This window comes from Eumetopias jubatus, unplaced genomic scaffold, assembly GCF_037043125.1.
Source record: "Eumetopias jubatus isolate StellerSeaLion01/CBP00866 unplaced genomic scaffold, mEumJub1_p1.0 scaffold_4, whole genome shotgun sequence".
Lineage (NCBI taxonomy): Eukaryota > Metazoa > Chordata > Mammalia > Carnivora > Otariidae > Eumetopias > Eumetopias jubatus.
Window position 1 is genome coordinate 146996157 of NW_028274810.1, and position 24751 is coordinate 147020907.

The 24751-nt window shown below is 39.8% G+C and overlaps 1 protein-coding gene across 4 annotated transcripts in view; it reads right to left on the minus strand.

Annotated features, from left to right (window-relative positions):
• The window catches only part of CPQ (carboxypeptidase Q), a 448443-nt gene that overhangs the window by 277220 nt on the left and 146472 nt on the right, over positions 1-24751 (minus strand). For all 4 annotated transcript variants that reach the window (XM_028112909.2, XM_028112923.2, XM_028112924.2 and 1 more), the window contains exon 3: positions 23309-23516. In XM_028112909.2, coding sequence (XP_027968710.1) covers positions 23309-23516 — 208 coding nt within the window. The remainder of the gene's footprint in view (positions 1-23308; positions 23517-24751) is intronic.

Genomic DNA, 24751 nt, shown 5'->3' on the forward strand with positions numbered 1-24751 from the left:
GAGAGGAGACAGAAGGCAAAGAAGTACACAATAAAGTAATTTCCAATAAAAATAAGTGCCATTAACAAAATAAAATGTAGCAATCACCCCTGAATCCTTTACTTCCCTCTGTTTCCACACCCAATCCATCAGCAAGACCTGAAGTCTTTGCCTACAGAACAGTCAAATCTGCCCACTGCCCACCATCTCCACTGCTGCTACCATAGTCAGCTATCACAATCTCTCATCTAGACATGTGCAAAAGCCTTTTGAATGTTTGGTCTTCTTACTTCCATTCCTGCTCCCCACAATCTATGTCCCACCCAGAGAGCAGCAATTTCCAGGGCATGAATCAGACTGTATCACTCTTCTGCTTAAAAGCCATTTCCATTAGGGTAAAATGCAAGCTCCAAACCAAGGCTTCGATGACCTTTCACAAAGAAGCGGCCCTGCCAACCTGTGTGCCAGCCACTTCCTACCTCTCTAACCCTCTCCCCCTCTGATCCAGTCACACGAGCTTCTGTCAGTGCCTACAACACGTTCTCCCTGTTGAGCTATTGTACTGGTTGTTACCTCTGCCCAAGAGGTACTTCCCCAGGTCTCTAAATGGATAGGTCCTTCTCATCATTCAAATCCAAACAGAATGTGATCTTCTAGAAAGGTCTTCTCTGACCAGTACAGCTAGTACAACCACCACTATGCCCAAGTCAATACTCCACCGCATTACCCTACTTTATTTCTTATAGCGCTTATCACTATCAGAAATTACATTCTTGATTTGTTCTTTCAGTTTCTCTGTGCCCCCACTAGTGTGTAAGATGCATGAAAGCAGGGACTTTGTCTGTTATTCACAGTCATTGTTGAATCTCCAGTGCCTTTCACAGGGTAGGCCCCTCAATAAATTTTTCCAAATCAATAAATGACAGCAGCTGAAAAGACTATTTAATTTTACTTTTTAAAAATTTTATTTTCTTTAAATTCAACTTAGTTAACATATACTGTATTATTAGTTTCAGGGGTAGAGTTCAGTGATTCATCAGTCTTATATAACACCCAGTGCTCATTATATCACATGACCCCCTTAATGCCCATCCCAGTTACCCGATCCCCCCATTTCCCCTCCAGCAACCCTCAGTCCATTTCCTACAGTTAAGAGTCTCTTATGGGAGCGCCTGGGTGGCTCAGTCATTAAGCATCTGCCTTCAGCTCAGGTCATGGTCCCAGGGTCCTGGGATCGAGCCCCGCATCGGGTTCCCTGCTCGGGGGGAAGCCCGCTTCTCCCTCTCCCACTCCCCCTGCTTGTGTTCCCTCTCTCACTGTGTCTCTGTCAAATAAATAAATAAAATCTTTGGAAAAAAAAGTCTCTTATGGTTTGTCTCCCTCTCTGATTTCCATCTTATTTTATTTTTCCCTTCCTTCCCCTATGGTCCTCTGTTTTGTTTCTTAAATTCCACATATGAGTGAAATCATATGATAATTGTCTTTTTCTGATTGACTTATTTTGCTTAGCATAATACTGTCTAGTTCCATCCACGTCGTTGCAAATGGTAAGATTTCATTTTTTTGATGGCTGAGTAGTATTCCATTGTGTGTGTGTGTGTATACACCATATCTTCTTTATCCATTCATCCATCGATGAACATATGGGCTCTTTACACAGTTTGGCTATAGTGGACATTGCTGCTATAAACATTGGGGTGCAGGTGCCCTTTTGGATCCTTTGGGTAAATACCCAGTAGTGCAATTTCAGGGTAACAGGGTAGCTCTATTTTCAACTTTCTGAGGAACCTCCATACTGTCTTCCAGAGTGGTTGCACCAGCTTACACTCCCACCAGAAGTATAAGAGGGTTCCCCTTTCTCCGCATCCTCACCAACATTTGTTGTTTCCTGACTTGTTGGTTTTAGCCATTCTGACTGGTGTGAGGTGGTATCTCACTGTACTTTGATTTGTTTTGATTTGTATTTCCCTGATGCTGAGTGATGTTGAGCATTTTTTCATGTGTCTGTTGGCCATTTGTATGTGTTCTTTGGAGAAATGTCTGTTCATGTTGAAAGGACTATTTTAGACAGTGTCTAGGGACAGTCCCCCTGAGGAAGTAGTACATGAGTTAAGACTGAAATGAAAAAAAAATGAATGAATGAATTCTTCACATAATTTAGAAGCTAATCTACCTATTTCCCAGAACCAGGCATTCTCCTATCAGGGCTGGGTTTATTGTCTTTGCCCTGGATCCTTGGGCCTATGACAACACCATCAGCCTCCTTTTCCTGGCCCTTCTCAACAGCCACCTGCTGTCCAGAGATAGGAAGATATCTTAATATGGCTGATTGGAAGAATGGCTGAAATCGTTAATCTTATGTGTCAAACTGACTGGGCCATGGGATGCCCAGATATTTGGTCAAACATCATTCTGGGTATTTCTGTGAGGGTGTTTCTGGATGAGATTAATATGAGTGGGTCTCATCCAATCAGGTGAAGCCCTAAATAGAACAAAAAGACTCTTTGTCCCAGAATAAGAATCTCTCCTACCTGACTGCCTTCAAACTGAAACATCGGCTCTTCCCAGTTCTCGAGCACACAAGCTTTTGGACTATAATCATACCATTGGCTTTCCTGGCTCTCAGGCCTTCAGACTCTTGGGTCTCTAGCTTTTAGATCGTGGGATTTATCAGCCTCCATAAGTGCATGAACCAGTTCCTTACAATGAGAAAGTAAATTATATATTTAACACTTTTACTGGGCCTTCAATGCCCCCACCTTGTTTCTTAAAAAAAAAGATACAACTTTTCTGGGTGATTCAATGTTATACCTATGAGTTTCCACCGTTGTAGGTATGGCAATCTAGCTTTGTGGCTGTACTTTATAGTTTTCCTATCTCTTCTCAATGTCAGAATGTCCTCCATCATTCCTATGTCTGCTAATCTGATGGGTTCTTAAAAATAAAAAATCTAGGGGCATTGGGTGGCTCAGTCAGTTGAGCATCTGACTCTTGATTTCAGCTCAGGTCATGACCTGAGGGTCATGAGATCAAGCTTCTGTTGGGAGAAGACTCGATCTCAGACCCAGTGGGGAGTCTATTTGAGATTCTCTCCCTCTGCCCCTCCCCCCCGCTTGTGCTTGCTCTCTCTCTCAAATAAATAACTAAATCTTAAAAAAAAATCAGAAATCTAAACTTGTTCAAAATAATGTACTAAAAAGAGCCAACATAATATTGAAGAACAAAGTTGAAGGACTGACAGTGCCCAACCTTAAGACATACTATAAAACTACAGTAATCAAAACAGTGTGGTATTGGTGAAAGAATAGACAAATAGACCAATGGAACAGAATAGAGAGCCCAGAAATAGAATCACATAAATACAGTCATCTGATCTTTGACAAAGAAGCAAAGGCAGTACAATGGAGCATAGTGTCTTCAACAAAAGATGCTGTAACAACTGGACATCCACATGCAAAAAAATGAATCTAGACACAAACCTTATACCCTTCACAAAAATTAACTCAAAATGGATCATAGAACTAGATGATTGTGTTCAGAGATAAAATTCCCAGAAAATAACATAGGAGAAAACCTAAATGACCTTGGGTACAGTGATGCCTTTTTAGATACAATAACAAAGACACAATCCATGAAAGGATTGATAAACCTTGGCTTAGTTAAAATCAAAAACTTCTGCTCTGCCAAAGATAATATCAAGAACATTAGAAGATAAGACACAGACTGGGAGAAAAAGGCATATCTGATGAAGGACATTCATCCTAAATAAACAAAGAACTCTTAAAACTCAACAATAAGGAAATAACTTGATTTAAAGATGAGACAAAAGGGCACCTGGGTGGCTCAGTCAGTTAAGCATCCAACTCTTGATCTCAGCTCAGGTCTTAATCTCAGGATGGTGAGTTTCAAGCCCTGCACCTTCCCCCCTCACCTCCTCCTTTCTCCAAAAAGAAGGGGAAAAAAATTAAAAAATGAAAATGAGCCAAAAACCTTAACAGACACCTCACCAAAGAATACATACAGATAGCAAATAAATATATGAAAAGATGCTACACATCATATAACATCAGGGAAATGCAAACTGAAACAACAATGAGATACCTTTAAACATGTATATTAGAATGGCCAAAATCTAAAACACTGACAGCACCAAATGCTAGCAAGTATGTAAAGCAACAGAAACTGTCATTCATTGTTGGTGGGAATGCAAACTGGTACAGCCACTTTGAAAGGCATTTTGGCAGTTTCTTACAAAACTAAATACGTACAATCCAGTAATCACGCTCCTTGGTATCTACCCAAAGGAGTTGAAAACTTATGTCCACATAAAAACCTGCACATGGATGTTTATAGCAGCTTTATTCATAATTGCCAAAGTGTGGAAATGATCAAGATGTGCTTCAGCAGGTGAATGGATAAACTGTGGTATCCAGGCAATGGAATATTATTCATGCTAAAAAGAAATGAGCTATCAAGCTATGAAAAGACATGGAGGGGCCTTCAATGTATATTACTAGGTGAAAGGAGACAACCTGAAAAGGCTACTCACTGTAGATTCCAAGTTTATGACATTCTAGAAGAGACAAAATATGGAAATAATAAAAAGAAAAGTAGTTGCCAGGGCTAGGAGCAGAGAAAGATGAGTAAGCAGAGCACAGAGGACTTCCAAGGCAATGAAAGTACTCGGAATGATACTGTAATGGTGGATATATGTCATTATACATTTGTCCACACCCACAGAATGCACAACACCAAGAATGAACCCTAAGGTCAACCATGGTCAAAAATTTTACCATTCTGGGAATGGATGCTGATGATGGGGGAAGGCTATGCATGGATAGAGGCAGTGGGTACCCGGGAAATCTCCATACCTCCTTTTCAATCTTGTAAATGTACAACTGCTCTTTAAAAAGACTTAAAAAAATAAGTCTTTAGTAATAATATGCTTATGTTCCAAAAGCTCTTGGTGAGAAGAGCAGAAGTACGATGTACTTTCTGGCCACATGGGGGTTGTGACAGCTATATGGAGCTGCTCAGAGGCTTTTTCTCTGATTTCTACCTGAAGTTGTTGATAAAACTTCAACCTTCAGATCGGTATGGCATTATCAGCAATTGGTTTGGCCCAAACTATGGGATTCCTAACACCAAGCACATGTATCATTTAATACAAAATTAAATAAATAATAAATAAATAAATAAATTCTTTAAATAATAAAAAATAGGGGTGCCTGGGTGGGTCAGTCATTAAGCATCTGCCTTCAGCTCAGGTCATGATCCCAGGGTCCTGGGATCGAGCCCCACATCGGGCTCCCTGCTCCGGGGGAAGCCTGCTTCTCCCTCTCCCACTCCCCCTGCTTGTGTTCTCTCTCTCACTGTCTCTCTCACTCTGTCAAATAAATAAATAAAATCTTAAAAAAATAATAATAAAAAATAAAAGTTATGTGTTGTCTACACGATCCGATATTTTATTTTTTCACTCACAGTAAGCCTTTTCTGTGAATAAGTTTCATCATTGGATTATCAACAACATCAAACCTCCCAAACATGTAAATTCAGAGCCAAGGCTTACAGGCTGGAAAAATAAAGGTTCTGATGTGAACCAAATATTGACCAAAACCAAACCAAACCAAACCAAAACAAACCTTATGCCCAGCACTAAAAACATTTGCTTTGTTTATGTACCTAAAACATCATCTTGTATTGCTCTTTCAGAAGGTCTGTGAAGTGACCAGTAACAGTACAGTGCAAGGTTGAGGGAAAGAATTTCCCTGCAAACATAAGCAAACAGCAAATGTCACATGAATTACCAGTGTTCAGAGGAGAAATTCCGCCTGTGTCATAAAGGTTGATCTCTCTCTTCCTGTTCTCAGGGTATGTTAAGAATATAATGATTCATAGATTAGAGCCCGCCACAGTGGCCCGGCCTTGAATTTTAGAATGTTTTACATGGACTAAAAAAATCTCACGTTCACTAAATACCTTCCCATGACATTTATGACCACAGGTTCCCTTTCAGGCAAGTAAGAACCCAAGATATCAAACTGTGTGGCAAAAGGGGAAAAAGGTTTAAGGACACTTCTGTTCATTATCTTGGCAACAATTGCCAAACTGTAGTCACAGTTGCGGACTGTCTAAAATGTCAAATATTTTGCAGCTTAGGTAACAAAACTGTTTATTAAATAACTAGCGGGGCTCAAATTTGAGGCTTCTTCCCAAACAGGTCTGGGAAGCATCAGTGATAATAAACGTAAGTGAGAGTAAGCAAGCACTGGCTATCCTTTTGGGGGGATGTAGACATCTCATGCTGAGTCACTATCATTTCTGTTTCTTGGGAACTTAGAAGAACTTCATTTGTATTTCAAGGTTTCCATTTGGGTCAACCATGAACAAGTAACAATAGGAATGAGAAAGAGACAAGGAGGCCACCTGGAACGTGAGCTGGGAGCCTGATAAGAGTTTCCCCAGTCATGCTATCTGGTGTGTCCTGGCACTTGTCATCCAAATTGCTGTTCTCCCGAACAAATTTAGTTTCCCCCAGACAGTTCAGCCTAAATGAGCTCATACTGTCTATCTGACACCTGTCAAAAGAGGAGTGAAAGATTTCTCTAAGCCCTGAATCAAAGGAGAGAGGGAGGCAGACAGAGAGAGAGAGGTGAGCAGGAGCAAGGAAGAGGGCAAGGAGATGGGCTATGTGCTGAGCAGAAGCAGCTCTTTCTTGGAGGGCCAGTGTATTTCTATCTTCACCTATCACTCTCATGCCAGAGGTGGGAAAAGAAGGAAAAAGGACCACTTCCAATCGTATTTGCTGAGAAAAAATCTGATTGAACACATGAAATATGAAAATAGTATAAACTACCTTCACTCCCATCTTGTGTCATTTTTTTGAGGGGGAGAGGTCCTGTTTGTTTTGTGTGGTGCTTTGTTTTCTTTTTAGTTAAGAAAGGAAGAAATAGCAGCGGAGAAATCTGATCTGCTTTTGACCAGTGCTCTTTTTCCGTCCCAGCTGGAGCAGGATTCAGTAAGAGGCAAGCGCAAGTGGAGGAGTGATTTCATTAACTCAGTCTTGATTTTGAGGTTTGCATATCTGCAGATCTGTTTCTTCCTCCCTGGGTCTTGAGGAACTGCCAAAATGGGCAAAAGAAGTGATGATAATGGATTGAAGCTGCCACAGGGCAAATCTCTGGAAGGGAAGCTATCATAAATAGTTGCCAGGAGGATATTGCTTGTGCCTTTGTCTTTCAAGTTGTCAGGTACCAGGGCATCAATTTAGAAACTGTTACTCACCACAAGAAGAGACCGAATAAAGAGAAGGAGGAAAGAGACAAGACAGGAAGGATAGGAAATAAATGAGCCTCACAGAAATATAACCAAGATGTCTTTCAAAATCCACCTTCCAAAGCAGAGGGCCCGAGATTTCAGAGCCCTCTTTGATGTCATTACCATGGGTGTTAGGACATTTGTTGGTGGTCTCTTACCTTTTATTCTCCCAACCTGGTCTCAATTGGAACACACTGTTCTGTCTCTTTTGCAACCTTTAGTAACATGATCTTACAAAACGCTTATCTATGTATTTTTTTCTTTATTTCTAGTTCAATTATATCAAGACTATTAGTTTGGGAAACTGGAAAATAGATAGCAAAAAAAAAAAAAAAACCTTTTCCAAAATGTCCTATGATACAATCTTGATCAAGTTACTCAAATATAAAATGTGTCTAAAGCTCCCTGCTCCCCAAGACTCTGGCTAAGGTTCAACTGAGATGATAGATATAAGCCCAAATACTTAAAAGTGGCTGAATGTAGGTTAGCTCTTTTCTCTTCCTCTCTCCAAATCAAGAGATTCCTAGAATTTATAGTAGAAGATCCAGATCAGTAATGGGCAGTATATAAGCATATGTCTACATACACTTACATTTTCTCAGGGAAATTATTCCAATTAAGATAAAAATCAGCATAATATTACAACGCCTAGTTGGGGTATTTATGAGCATCAGAATTCAATTTAAAAAATATTCCAGTGGAGCAGTATTTTAAATACACCATGGTGTTAGGGATACAGCTGGTGCTAAGCAACATGAGGCATGTAAGCAGTGAAGATCTATTTCACAGCTTCTTTCCTTAGCAGGAGAAGGGATGACATTTTGTCAGGCTCGCCTCCCTGGAGATTAAAAACCAAGCACCAGAGAAGGCCAGACAGCTGACAAATAGGCTCTTCCCCCGCTGAGGAAAGGAAAACACAAAGCCCATAGAAAGCTTACCTCTTCACAAGGTGAGTTTCCATTTCTTGTGAGAATGTTCATGATACAGTTCACTTTACTAAAAGTCCTATCGAAATGAGAAACGCTATGTGGCATTTCAGAAGCACACTGGGTATGCTAGCTCTTAAAAACATCAGCTGGCATGGGTGGGAGGAGACACCCCACAAAGATTAAATCAATGCATGCCTAAATCAATGTACTCATAATCCCGGGAGGCTGGGTGGAGTCCGAAAGAGATCTGCCTAGGAGACCCGAGAGAATGGTAACGTGGTATCAGGAGCTAAAAGACACTCGTCCTTGTTCTGCCATTAACTAGCTGAATGACCTCAGCCCCAAATTCCTCATCTGTACAATGAAGGGGTGGAGCAGATGCTCTCTAAGGGCTCACCCAGCTCTAACATTTTTGAAATCTAGATTCTAAAGGGAAAAGGAAGCAGAAATAGGAAGAAGATGCTTGTAAGAATTCCAAGCACCAAACCACTAAAAACTGAAAAGTCCACCAAAATATGTAGAGTTGTGAAGAGGAGGAGGAGGAGGAGGAGGTGTTAACTACACCTGCGGATGCCTTCCTAGGAGTCCCGCCCTGGTCGGTGCACTTGACCAGTGTCAACTCCTGTAACCCATTCTGACTTCCTTTCTGTCATACTTCCCATCATACCGGACAACACTGGGATGAATACAGGCATTCTGAGCCTCCAGCCAAGAGGAAGTTGATTTGGGACTGTATTAGTTTGGGCTTAGGGGGCTGTATTTATGCAATTCACAGTTGTCATTTCCATCCTGAAATGGCTCCCAGGACGACTGGTGTCACATTACAAAGGAGCAGGGCCAGAGGCCATCTTGGGCTAAGAGCTATCTTGCAACAGCTGGTGTGAAAGTAGGGAGATAGTGGTAGAGACCCAGGTGCTAGTCGCTAGGAAAAGTCTTCCAATCATCAAATTGTAAAACTGCAAATAAATGATTCAATTCTCATCTATGCTTACTTTTTAAAAAAAGATTTTCTTTTCTTTATTTATTTGGCGGGGGAGGAGCACGAGGGGGGGGGTGGGGGGAGGAACCGGGGGAGAGGGACAGACTCCCCACTGAGCAGGGAGCCTGATCCTCCATCCCAGGCTCCGAGGATTGGAGCCGAAGGCAGACACTTCAGGGCCTGCGCCACCCAGGCACACCTCATCTTTGCTTACTTAAAAAGGAAGTTCTTCCCGGTCAAGAACAGATTCAATAATTCAGCGTATGTTATGCACACAACTTCTAATTTTATATTTTATCTTTCCTTTTTGAGGAAGTCATGTACAATGGCACTTAACAGAACTTCTGCGTTTGTCGGGGGCAAACCTGGAGTTGTACCACAGACAGTGAATGCACTTATGTATGAAGTCATATGATTTATGTGTGTCAACATATCGGGTCTCATGTTAGCATATAAAACATTTGTCCTAAGCAAGTCTGTCAATACCAGACAAAAGACATACAAAAACCATGATTTATTGAGGGAAAGAGATGTACTTTTTCATGATAAACAGCCTCTTAGATTATTTAGGAATACAAATAGTGAAGAGTAAATCACCTTGAAAAAGGATTGAAATTTCTTACTGATTTGACACAAAATAGTGACAAACAAAGATAAGAGAAAGTTACAAGATGCCACTAAAGAGGAAATAGACACCAAACTCGTTCAAATGTTGCCAATTCATTGTCACTATACAAGAAAGGGTATAATGTCCTGAAATCTTACCGCTCATACGTGGAAGAAATTTAACAGCGGCTTTCCAAAATTTGAAACAATCCTAAAAATGTATATGGTACTACCAACAAAAAGCTGTAAGCCTGAAATAAACTTTCCCAAACTAACAACAACAAAAACTACATTTCTGTCCACTGTGTTGGAGGAAAGACTGAATTCTCTTTTTATTTTCTCTCTGGAAAATGTAACACAAAAGCACTGTCAAATAAAAAGCAATCAAAGTGTAGGCAAGCAAAAAATGTAGAAAAAACACAGAAGCTTGACAGGTAGTTATTTAATAAAAACATTATGATATTTTTCTGAATTTTGTAATGTTTGTATTATTTGGCAGCTTTCTTAAATTTGTAATTTGCTATAATTTTGGTTATTCTAAGTAAGTGTTGATTTTATATCAAAATTTTTATTTGCACCTCTGTATTCTTATTCTTAAAGAGGCCCCCAAATTACATCAGAGCCTAGTCCTACAAAACTTGGGTCCTCCCCCGGCCCAAAATATGCAAGACACTTAATAAATGCTTATTGAATGAATGAAATTGGAAAATGTTAAAAATTAAATTCTTCTCCTAGATGTCAAATATGCAATTTATGGAGAGCAGCAACCAGGGTGGCAACCGATATTCATTCAGCTTTTAAACTACCACGGTTGACCTGCTAGCCAAGGCTGGTTACCCTTTCACAACCACCAATGATGTGGGTGAGGTGGAGTGGGTAGGTAATTTACAGTTTTCTGTTCTCCACCACAGAAATTAGGTAACTCTTCCCAAAGTAGCATCCATACAGGCCTCTGCAAACCCATACTGAGACACTTATTTCTCCTGGAAAGGGCTCTTTGAAAACACACTCCTCAACATCAGCTCTGCAGGGCAAAAAAGGAAAAAAAAAAAATCTAGAGAAAATCAGAAGTAATTGCTGGATTTAAGATTTTTGCTCATTTATTTTAACAATTAACAGCAATTATGTATGGGGCAAAGGATCTTCACTGGTAATGGTAAACTCTAAAAATAACTTCAGGAGTTATTACTCCAAAGCTCATGCTGCTAATGAGAAAGTTCAGAGGAAATGGTATTGATTACACCCTGCTAATTAGTTGAGTTATCTGAGATAGCTTGGGTTCCCTTGGATATAAAAGGTGAATTCCTTCCAGTGCTTCAAATATTCAAGCTTATTGTAAAATACTTTCACATGTATTAAGCACTTTGAAATTTTTGATGCTTTGTCAAAAAGTATAATGACTCTGATGAATTTTAATACATACAGTTTTAAAAATCCATGGAGTGATACTCAGAAACAGTAAGAAGAGGAAAAAGGTGAAAGCTCCTCTTTACAAAAGCAGGCCAGTTAATACATGTGAGAGGAACCATTGAATTAGAAAAACATTTGCCATCAGCAATGTAATGACTGATTCAAACAAGAATCATTAACATACGCTATATTTTCACTGGGTGAAATTTTATTGGGGGACTTAAGATTCACAAAGTCTCAAAGCATCTCACCATAATTACAAGGTATTCCCCCTGCAAATGTGAAAAGTACCTTTCCAATGAAGAAATCCTGAGATGCTGCCTTAGACAAGTGATCACACTCAGGCTCACTAATAAGGAAAACTGACATCATTTGCTTCCTTCTGCGATGCAATAGGAGGGACGGAACATTATCCATATAGAATTCTTGCCAAAAATATTTAATCTGAATCTAATAATGAGGAAATAACAATTCCAAACTGAGAGACATTGTGCAAAACAGCTGCCTGTATTCTTCAAAAATGTCAGCATCATAAAGTATTAAAAAGGCTAGATAACAGTTCAGATTAAAGGAGACTAGAGATACAGGACAACTAAATGTTAAGGATGTCCTTGATTGGATTCTGAACTTGGAAAAAAATAAAAAGCAGGGACATTACTGAGAGCGAGGAACAACTGGGGCAATCTGCATATGGATAAACTTTGCATTATGTAACAATGTAAATTGCATAGGTATGATGACAGTGATGATACTCCATTATGTTACAGAAGGTTCTTATTCTCCTGAAATACATGCTAATGTATTTCTGGGTGAGGTGTCCTCATGGTTATACCTACCTCACTTTCATATGATTCAGAAAAGGAGAAAGACCGAGAGAGCAAATGTGGCAAAATATTAAATAATGAATGTTGATGAAGGGTATATAAGTGAACACAGAAAGTAACTGATGAATTAGAATTCACTAACCTTAAAACTTTTCCTCATCAAAAGACACTGCTAAGCCAAAAAACAAAACAAAACAACAACAAAAACAAGGAATAGGCAAGACATCAACTGGGAGAGAATATTTGCAAAACATATCTGACAGTACACTTGTATCTAGAATAAACGAAAAACTCCTACTACTCAATAATTTAAAAACAATCCAGTTGGGGCGCCTGGGTGGCTCAGTTGGTTAAGTGTCTGCCTTTGGCTCAGGTCGTGATCCCAGGGTCCTGGGATAGAGCCCCACACAGGGCTCCCTGCTCATGGGGAGTCTGCTTCTCCTTCTCCCTCTGCCCCTCCCCCCAGCTCATGTGCACGCCTTCTCTCTCTCTCCCTCTCTCTCTAATAAATAAATAAAATCTTTAAAAATATAAAAAATAAAAAAAATCCAGTTATAAAAGGGGCAAAGGACAGGAGCAGACTCTTCACAAAGGAGGACTCAGAAATGACCAATCGGCACGTGAAAGAGTGCTCAACATCATTAGTCATAAGGGAAATGAAAATCAACATTTCAATGAGGTATCAGCACACGCCCATGAGAATAGTTAAACTCATCAAGTTTTGGTGAGAATGTGGAGCAGCCTGAACTTTCACACAGGGCTGGTGGGAATGTAAAATGGTACCACCTCTCTGGAAAAAGTTAGGCAATTTCTTATAAAGAGTTTATGAGTCATTTAATATTCTCTCAGTTTTTACCATAGACTGATATTTTTCCAAAAAAAAGTTGGGAAAAAAGTCTGTGATACTTCAGAATGTGGCTTCAGAAAACAGACATGATTCAGTATGTATCTATTTCTGGTTGGTTCTCTATTCTTTTGATCTTAGATGATTTTTTAAAATAGTTATTCACTCACAAATATCTTGTGAGTACCTGTCGTGTGCCAGGCAATTTCCTGTGTACTGAGAATATAATAATGTAGAAGAAGGATATAGTCCAGTCCTCGTGGAATTTATACTCTCATGGGGAGAAACATACTAAACAAGTAATAGGTAGATAGACGAAAGTTACCAAATGTTACTAAGATTCTGAGCATACAGAAGAGGTACTAGGTAAGAGAATTTGAGGGAAAATGCTACTCTACTTGGGATGGTCAGGAAAGGCCTTTCAGGAAAAAACTTTCAGTGGAGATCTGAAAATTGAAAGGAAGTCAACCATAGAAAAAGCTGGGGAAACAGAATTCCAGACAAAGCGGGGGTCAATGAGTGCAAAGGCCCTGAGGTGGAAAATAGCTTGGATAGCATTTAAAATAGACACTTGCTGCATCTCCATCAGCTGGCCACACCAATCACTGGTCTGAGTCACCACAGCTTTAACACTTACATGCAAGAATAATTTCAAGCATTCAGTGTGAGGCCAGAGTGGGGAGAAAAGACAAAGAGCAGAGTTTTAAGCCAAAGACTGAAGGAGACAAGAGGAGTTCCTGAAATCAGGAGATAATCAGAACCACGGTCTCTGGAGCCCACACTGTGGAGAGTTCTGGAGTTCTGCTTTTTAAGATAAGTTAGTTCATCTCCAACTACCTTCTCCATCCTATCATGATCTAATGATGACAATGACAATAGTGACCATGATCAAAATAAGATGTCAATTATAATTCACTGAGTGCTTCCCATGTATGAGGTCCCGTGCTTGATCTCATTTCATTCTGTCAACAACTCTAGAGGTAAACAGTATTCTCCCCACGTTACAGGTGAGAAAGCAGGCTCCCAGGGGTTAAGTAGTGGACATAAGGTCGGCCGCACAACCTCTAAGTGGCCGAACCTGTATCTGAATCCAGGTCTGTCCGATTCCAAACCCCACAGTATATACTGTCAGCTTTGCTGGCCTCCAAAATTTCCCTAGTAGTACCTTCTGGTTGGCACTTTCTCCAGAAGGCTAAAGAAGCCAGCAGGTCATTTGGATGCAAGAGGAGTTTAAGAGTTGGCTTTAGCTTTCATGAGAGAGAGAGAACAAAAGCACCTGCAACAGTGAAAGACTAGAGGCTACTCAGGAGTCTTCCGGTTCATATCCTACACTAGACATTTTCCAAAGGGAACTGCATAAGCAAACAACATTGTCATAATCCTGAAACCTGAATGCAAAATGCATTAATTTCTTTTTGCCACTAGAGATTCAGAAAAACATGCCACGGTGATGTGAGTCTTAAGCTTGTGCTTTCAATAATCAGAAAGCTGGAAAATAGAAGGTGAACATTTATACACATTTTTAAATTATGAATGCAAAATAGCAGCCAAGAACAAATTTTTGTATCAAGGTTATAAGCAGATGAAAAATGACAGTCAGTACTAGGAATGCAAACAGACCATTAATTATAGCAGCCTCACAAAGCACCATAGTAATACACAGTTTGCAATACTTTACCAAAATTTACATAACTATATAGTCTGCTCTCAGATTCCGGAGATTCTATTTTTGATAAGTAGCAATTCAAAAGGTTAGTCACCTCATCTATAGTATTATTCAACTTCTATGAATGTGAAATGGTGACACCTTGAATTCACATGTTAGCGAACCAGATAGGCTGCCCCTAACTCTTTATTCATTCGTTCCAGCACTACTGTGTGCCAGGCCTTAAGCATGGCCCTGAAGACACTGAGATGAAGAAGACACAAAGTATGTCCACAGGAGAACTTCCAGTCCAGACAGAGAAAAAGACTAGCAAACATGTCACCCAGAGTTTGGACAAACTGAATAGGGGGAGATCGAAATGACAATCTGGGGCTAGGGTTGCAGAGGGCCGCAGTGACAACACTGATACCGAATAAATTATGTTTTTTCTCCTCCCTCCTTTCTTCCTTATTTTTCTTCCTCCTTTCCTCCCTCTGACACTCCACACTTCCCTCCCCTCCTTCCTCTTTTTGTCAATAAGTATATCCAGTCATTACTTAACAAGACTATATAACAACAGCACTTTACACGTATGTATAACTATGTGTCAGGCAATACCAACATCTCATTTAAAACCTCACAAAACACCAGGAAGAAGGTACAGTTATTTCCCCCACTTTACAGATGAAACCGAGGCACAGAGTCTGCACAGCTTGCCAAGGTCACACATCTCGCAAATGGCTAACAAAAACTCCAGGGGCGGGGGGGAGCTCAGGAGTCATTGCCCAATTCTGTCCATCATAAGTAAGTATGCCTGTCACACTACCTGAAGCAATAATAAGATTTCGGTGATTAAAGAACATTTTGGAATTTCTAACAAAGGCCTTCTAAAAAGAATCTGCCTTCCAAAATCAGAGAGGGGAGAAAGAAAAGGATGATGAGAAGAAAAAAAAAATGCTGCGTTCAGCGTGGGTCTTCTCTGGTTTCCCCCTGCGGGAGCACAGTGGCCCTCCACCTGCATAAATGATGAGAATCGGCCTTCTGCTTGATTACTGTGCATCTGTTATGAGCTTCAGAGTGAATTAAGCAAAAACAATGTAAGGCAGGACAAGAACCTACTAATGGAGGCTGGCCCAGTTGTCCGGTTTTGAGTCACGGTGGTATCTTCCGTATTTTGTAATCACCAGCAGGCACATATACCCCCCAAATTGCAATGATATTTCAAAACAATTTAAATCAAGCCTGATAGCTAATTATGCTAAGGTCACGCCAAAGAACCAAACCATCAGGACATCAAAAATCCAAGACGGTCTAAGTGTGAAGTAGCTGCATTAATTTTCTCCCATTAAAAAAGCAAGAGGAGGTTGGGGGACAAGATTTTTTGACTCTCTGGGAATAACTGGTTTGCAAAACTCCCCTAAAACAGACCTCTTAAGACATTTCACCTCTGCTCTGAATGTTTTAAGTTGGCCCTCTGATTACAAAAATGTTCATGTTAAATCTCATCAAGATGCTTTCTTAAGATGAAGAATGTTTTATAAATTGTAATGGCTTTAATCAGAGCCCTCTTTGAAGCTATTTAACTCCACGATGTAGCCCAACCAGCGCTTCAATTATGTCATTTATCGACTCAGTATTAATTAAGTATCATTATAGGGATTGATTTATAGACTTTTTCCCAGCTCTCTCACCAGATGGTATAACATTCTCCCTCTCTGACACTCGATAAACATCACCTGGATTCACGCGTCTCGCTCTCTCCAGCTGAATGTTTAATCAGGTCTTAGTCATCCTCAAACTGGATTGCTCCTCTTCCTCTTCCTCTTCACTATCCTCTATTAATAACACGTTACATGAAGGCCAAGTGATATAAAATATAAACCAGGAGAATTTACAAAGCAAGTTCTATCAACAACTCATCGCCACCTCCAGGCATTCTTACCCAGCGTGGTGATGCAGTTTTCACAGTGAAGTGGAGGGAGATTTGCTTCCTTAGCTGATTAAAACTTGCAGTCTGTGTTCAATTATCTGGGGCAATGGAGGAAATAACTAGGAAAGAAAATGTGTATTTGGCAATGGGAGTACAACAGACAGTTTGGCCTCAGTAGAGTTACCTTCTGAATTGTATTTTACTTGGACTAATATAAAAATTACTTTGCATTCTGGAGCTCGCACGTTGAGAAGGCAGGAGGCAGGAGTCCCAAGGTGTGCCGCATCGCAAGGAAGCCAGCCTAGAATTTTAAATTACCTTGGGTGATCCAAAAAGGAGATAACAGAGAAATGGAAATGCTTACCTGTTACCTGTTTTTTTCCTTACAAAATATAAAAACTGGGTTAATGGAACTTCTCACAGTCGCCTCAAACTCAAAATGTCTAAAAACCACGCTGCTTATGTTGCCTGCAATCAGCTCCCTCTCCTGACCCCCAACACTTCACATTCTCCGGTCACCAAGCTGGGTGGAGGGAAACCAGGAAACTTCCACAGACTGGAAAGAATACATTCCATCAACTAAACGGACTTGGAGACTTATCTAATCCGCTGGTCTGCCTTATGGAACACACTAGATGTTGCCAAAACCACAGACTCCTATTTCTATGTAACTCTCATGATTCTTAAATATTGGGCTGAACTGAACACAGATTCATCCCACGGGTTTGATCCTTGCCTCACAGTAAACTGACCCTTCCTCCTGTCCCCCTTCAAATACAACCAAGTTCTGATCACTTTTTCACACTATCCCTCTTTGCGGTCGGTCTCTTGATTTCCATTCCCACTGCCATCATCAATGCCCCCATTATTTCACATCTGCATTATTAGAGCACTAACCTGTCTTTCCTTCTCAGAGGAGGCTATGTAGTCACCGGATTGATCTTTCTGAAACAGTAGTTCCCAAATTTTAACATACATTAGAATCACCTCGAGGGCCAGTTAAACCACAAGCCCCACCCCCAGGCTTTTTTAATTTAATGGGTCTCAGGTGGGGGCCTGATAATTTGCATATCAATAAGCTCCCAGGTGAGGTAGGTGAGGTTGACGACGGTGTTCCAGAGACCATCTTTTTTTTCCCCTCCAGAGTGTGTGCACCTGCAGGAACACGAGAGGAGAGGGAGAGAGAGAGAGAGAGAGAGACGGAGAGTGAGAGAGAGAACAAGTAGTGGAGAGAGAGAAGCAGACTGCCCACAGAGCAGGGAGCCCTACGCAGGGCTCTATCCCAGGACCTCGGGATCATGACCTGAGCTGAAGGCAGATGCTTAATGACTGAGGCACCTAGGCGCCCCATCCAGACCAGGCGTCCCATCCTGAGACCATCTTTAGAGAAACATTGCTCTAAAACATCACCCCCCCAACTCTACCACATTCAATGATTCCCCATTTCCTCCACATAAAACTCAAAACTCCCCAAACTGGTACTCTGGATTCTTCATAACCTGGTCTCTTCTATTCACCCCAAAATTACATTTCCCTGATCTTCTATGAAACCTTCTGGCTCCGGCCATACTGGTCTACTTGTGTATTACCCAAGTGCATCATGCATGCCCCCTTGTTCATGTATAGAATGTCTTTACACCCCCCCTTCTCTTGTTTGAGTTCAACTTCATTGTTGAATATACCCAAAATCTACATCCTCTATGTAGCCAGCTCTAATCAGATTTCTGCTATCCCTTTTAGACTCCAAAGCACTGGCTCTTCAGGTTGCTTGGTGCAATCCAAAGTGCATAGAATTTAGAACCAGAGACTCTAATTATGAATCCTAGTTCTTTCACTAGCTGTGTAATTTGATTATCTAAGCATTCTAAACCTGTTTCTCTTTTGGTAAAAGAGAGATACCAGTTATCTGCCTCCATTGGATTGCATAAATAATTAATTGAAACAAACTATTTAAGCCTTCAGAGATGCACAGAACAAAGTAGTTGCTAAATAAATGTTCATTTCTTTCCTTCATTCCTTCCCATTACTCATTTAGCACTAAATATAAAAAGAGATTACATTAGTTTTATATTTTAAGCTTACCCTCCTCTCTTTTAGCCAGATAGAATATTTCTGAGGGACAAAAAACATGTCTAATTCATTTTAATAACCCTACAGCTTGGCAACTTCTGAGCACTGGTAAGCTCTCAATAAATATTTACTAAAAAACGAATTAATTTGAGAAATAATGTAAGACAAATGGTTCCTCTGCAGAACTTAAATTAATAATTACATTTATCCTTAAAATATGCTATGACCAAGGCAAAAGGTATTTTACATACAGAAAAACTAAAAAAGATCTAATGAGAGTCCCAGTTGATACTTAATGGTGAACAAAAGTCACTATAAAAGCTTCCGTAAAGAAAAAAATCTTCTCTTTGAAGAAAATTTGAGGACAAGAATACTAATAATGGCAATACAGAGAAATGACAACAATGAGCCTGGAGATATTGAAGGCAACAAGTAATGGATGTTTTACAGATGTTTCTTAAGGATATCTGTCATGTAACCATGTGACTATTGTACTTCCAAAATGGCTGACAAATATCATTAACGGCGCTGACAAGTGTCAAGTTAAACTGGTCAAATACATTTTCTGCCCTTTAGGGGATTCTCTGATTTTGAAGCCAAGCAGAAACTAATTACAATTTATATTCTGTTCTTTAGGGTTGCTGATCTCTGCACTACTCCTAACCGGAATCCTGTATCACCACTCCCATAGAACTACAGGTGAAATGTCTGTCAGAGAGAAGGGAGCAGTTTTATTCAATTACCAATTCAAAACATCGTTGTTCATGAATGCTATGGCAGAAAAAAGACATAATCTGGCAATATAGGGCACCTGGATACTTTCCTTAAATACAGAGCAAAGTCCTCTAAAAATTCAGGTTGTTTTGAACTTATTATACAGAGGCTACACAGTTTGGTCAGAGAGTACTTAGAATATGGTCACCACGTTTATCATAACAGCCCTGCCATGACCAATTATACAATTTCAGACAAGTTCATTCCTTCAACAGAACTGTTCCTGAGTGACTATTATGTAACAAACATACTAGATGATGGAGATATAGAGGTTTTAAATATATATAAATATATGTGTATATATTTACATATATTAAATATAATATTAAATATACATATACATATATATTTTTTTAATGTCTTTCTGGAACTTAGAGTGGAGTCAGGCGGTTCAGATGCACTGGACAGTTTACCTTTCACTGATGGCATATAGACCAAATTTCCCCACCTCCACATAACTTCATTCTGGCCAGTGAAATGTGAGTAGAAGTGAGGTACGCCATGTCCAGACCTGGCCACAGAAAACCTCCTATTTGATTAGCGATTTTATCTTCTTACTTGCCAGCTGGATGCAAAAGAGGACTCTGAGATCTTAAAGGCAGTGGCGTCACAAGATGGGAAGGAGCAGAAGGCCACCTGCTGAATACCCTCTGGGAACCAGTATGTGAGCACTCAATTCCTACTGGGTTAGGTGACAGAGATTCGGAGCTGTTACAACAGTTAGTGTACCCTACCACGCCACGAACCACAGCTACCTCCAAGACATCATGATACAGAGTATGCACGGGATGATGTGCGAATACCAGAAAGAGGTGGCTTGCCTGCACTGGATCTAGATATCAGGGAGGGCTCCCCAGAAACAGAAACGCTCAAGATGAATCTTGAAGGACAGGATGAGACAGTGAGGAAGAGGACAGAAGGCTACAAGGGAGAAATCACATGCCAAGCCATGAACCTTGAGGACACATGGTACATCGGCAAAGTGTTAGTGACTCCGGACTACCAGAGTGTGGGGTGATGTTGGGAAATGGAGCTACTCAATATGCATTTGTTGAAATGACTAAGAAAGAGCAGGACCTAGGAGACAGAGTAATTACCAGGAATGATGGATAAGGGAAGAGAACAAAAAGTACTGAAGAACCATCTAGCTCAGTAGGCAGAACAGATGACGTTCTCTTCCCTGAAGTAGGAAATGCAGGATAAAGAGGTAAGAGGATGAGCTCGGTCTTGAAGAAAACCGAAGTGCAGACCGCTATGGAACACCCGAAAGACGTATCGGGAGGTGTCGGGATATAAGGGCCTAGGGCTCAGGCAGCGGGTATGGGAAGGAGAGGTGGGTTTGGAAAGTGTCACAGTGGAGATGGTGGCGGAAGTCACAAGCATGACAGGACTGCTCAGGTCAAGTGTTCAGAGTGAGAAGCCAGGGAAACAGAAGAGGAAGAGGGAAAGTAGGAAAGAGGGAAGGGGTGAGAGCAAGAAAGAGAAAGAGAATATGAGAAGTCAGAGAAGCCAAAGAAAAGAGAGATTTAGGAAGCAGTCAACAGCGACGATGTTTCAGAGAGGGGAAGTAAAATAATGGCCTGAAAAATGTCCATTATATTTGACAACTAGGGTTGCTATTTGTGACCATAACAGGTTCCATTTCAATACTGGCAAAGCCAGATTAAAATGGTGTGCAGAGGGAATGATGGATGAAGAATTAGAGACAGGAACATAAAAAATACTCTTTTAAGGAAAATTAGCTCTAAGGAACAATTAGCTAGAAGTGGACAAAGAGGCAGAGTTTGTTTCATTTTAGTTTTAGTTTTCAAGATGTAAGACTTAAACATGGCAACATGTTGAATTCTCTGAACTTTCATTTCTCTATCTGTAAAATGGGGATAACGATGCCCCTTCTGCTAGGTCTGCTAAGTTGTCACAACAAGTAAGATGACATATGTCAAAGACTCTAAAGTACTGTGTAAAGGGCAATGTTATTACGTATTTATAAACGTCAAAAATACAAAGTTATAAAAGTCAAGAGTCCAGTGAAATATGGTTAGCTATAAAATCAATGAAAAATTATAATCAGTCTAGATCTAGAAATATGAAGAAAAAGAAAAATGTCTTTTTGGTATACACTAGAATTTGTTGACCCCAAATATTAGAGGTTAACAAGAGATGTCTACATTCTATGCTGGGCATAATTTTTCTGGGGCTCCCAGGTTATAGACTTGGTTTCCAGACATCTTCATTATACCAGAAAAAAAAATGTCAGTTAACCCTGGCAGATTGCAGTATACTAAGTCATTTGGGAGTTTATTAGTCTTATGAATAGTAGTTCTTATATAAATATTTTTGGCAATCACCCCATTTCACAAAGCAACAGACTAACTACATAATTTAGATCTCATGACCAGTGAAGTCATAGTGAATGGCCACAGTTTGCTGACGAGTACGTTATTCTAAGGGGCGACTGAGGTATTCTGGGAAGTAAGCTAACCATTTTAGGACTTCCCTCCTGGGAAGATTAACCATCCAAGAGACTATGGTCCAATGATTATTTCACTAGTCCCCAAACCTTTAGACTCTACAAAGAACATTATTTTAGCACTATGACATCCGTGGAACTAGTTTCTCTCTTATAAAACTTTTAAAAGTGATTTTAACATGTCCCATCTTCGTCCTTGGGAAGATATCTTATCCCCATAAAAGAAAAATGTCCCTTTCCTTTTTTCTCTGTGATTTTGGACAACACCCTTCTGAGTTGGTTTCTTATTGGCTCATTTCTCCTCAATTATATTATTTTCAAGAGCGCAGGGTGCTAATTAAGACCAAACAGCTGTGTCTCCAGCTCCAAACAAAAATTGTATAGAATAAATAAATTTTCCTTTACAATAGATACTAATCTAATTTTGAAACCCAAATAAACCCTAGTTGCAATTGTTTCTGCTTGCCGTGTTTTCTTTTCTTTTTTTTTTTTTTTGTTATCTTTGGGAGATCAGACTATGACTAGAATGGTGCTTCTTTTATCCATGTTTATGTCTATCAAATACTTCACCCTTAATGTGTGACACTACCATATGTAGCTATTAACTTAGGCCAAATGTGTACAGGTCAAGTCTTAGAACTTTTATCTACTGCAATGCTAAATTTTATCCTAAGATAAAATTTAGCCAGTTTCCCAAGAGAGAGAAAAGGCATTCAAAATAATATGACATATGACTCAGAAGGTTTTTCAACTCACTTGACCAGCTGGTACTAAATCACAAATTGCTTGAGGGTCAATAAAGCAATTCACAATTACCTCAATCAGAACTACAAAGAAAAAGACAAAACTTACGTTGCCCTTAAATACCACAAAACACTTACTAGACCTTTGCAGAAAATCAAGTATCTTTCATAAGTTCATCTCATTTATTCCCAAATGTTTGTAAATTATACAAATTATACAAATTATATATTGTAAATATATAATTCTTCATCATCACTGATTCACAGTGAAGAATGCTGAGACCCAAGGAGTTTAAGAGCATTCCCAAGGCCACATACTTGTTTGGGGGCAGAACCAGGTCTATATCCAAGATCCTCTGCTTCCTCCTCTCTTTCTACTCCACCACAGACAACCCCCATCATATTACCCACTTTATTTTTATTTCACTTCTCTAGCAACAATGGGAAAAGGCCTGGCTTCCTCTGAAGTCATAAGGAATCTTTGATGAAACACAGACGTGAATTCAGTTCTTCCTCCAATGAAAATACGTAATATATTGGTTACATAAGAAATGTTATGGGGTCATCATGGATGTGGAAAGCTTTTTAAAAGAATGTACAAATAATGCTAGGAATCCTAAAAAAGCCAAAGAAGATGTTACAAACAAATGACCAAATATGGAATGGGGGGAGAATTCCATAAACAATCAGTATTTTCATTTGAATGCTTTGTTTTTATTTCATAAGGGCTCCTCTTTCATGGACAACCCTGGTTTTTTAAAGAACTTCAAATGAACACCATGACCTACCTATAGATGGAGAAGGAAGCCACTGACCGAATCAGGGATGCCAAAGCCCCCACTTTGGCAGCTTCCACTGCCCCCTGGACCCGGTACTGCACTGTCTTCGAGTAGTTGACATAAGGTTGATTATAAACAACAATCTTCCCTCTTGCTTCTGGGGCCCTTCTCTGCAGTTCCTCGAAAGAGGTCACCACCAGAACTTCTGCTGTAATGCCTGGAAATAAAAGTCATACAGGATTAACTTATGGTTTCCGACCAGCCAGGTTGAATTGGCACACAAAAGGTCATACATGCTTTATCTGCTACATCTGACAAACTGGTTTGAGAAGATCAAAGTTTTAGAGTGATTTGCCATGGGAGAGAGACTGCAGAGGTTAGACAGTTTCCCAAGAGAGAGAAAAGGCATTCAAAATAATATGACAAATGACTCAGAAGGTTTTTCAACTCACTTGACCAGCTGGTACTAAATCACAAATTGCTTGAAAAGATAGCTTTTTACCCCTTCTTTCCCACCCTAAGAAATCATGAGTTTCACAAAATGACACTAATTATTCATAAAGAAAATGCACTTCAGAAAGCTCCCATTGGGATTAATGAAACATATATTTACCTTTTTATAAAGTTATTTTGACATGTTGTTAAACAACCTTCATGGACAGCATACAAAGAATGGCAGTTCATGATGAATGTTCTTAGAAGCCAAGAATCTTCAAAAATCCAACTTTTGACAAATAGTTAATGTAACCTCTACCAAGAACTACAAAAAGTCAGCTTGTTTTCATTCCTCCTTTATACAAAACACTCTGAACGAATATGAAAACTTCCCATGCTTCTCGATTTACAGTACTTGTTCATCACCAAAACACATCACTATTCTCCAGATAAAACTTCTGAAGATGTAACTGTCCCATAATCCTGTTGTCTTACTTAGAAGAGATGCACCATCTTTCCTCCTACAAGACTCACCCAGATCTTCCTGATTAGGGAACAGGGTTTCACAGCCTCCAAGAAGTCATTCAAAACTGCCAGATCACTGAAGATCCAATTTGATGGAGCAGTTTGAGTGACAAGGAGAAGATATTCAGCAACAAAAGCTAGGTGCAGTGACTAAATAAAACTATGAAAAGAAAGTGGCTGGGGCCTACTCTTTTGTGGATTTAGCCATGCAGTCATGAAATATGTCAATAAAAGCAGAAGTATCAACATGTATTTGGCATGTTTCCTTAATCTTGCAAAATAGAGAACTAGGTTTTTCTGGAAGGTTAACAGATGTCATTAAAATATTAACTGTTACTTGGAAAATCCTTTTAAAATGCACTACAGGTATGAGAGAATTCTTGCTTTCAATATAGGCCCCATTGTAACGGACCCTTTGGGCTGGCTCCACGCCTACTTCTGGTTCCCCTATCTGGACTCGATTTGTACTTTTACTTTAAAGTGACTGACTAC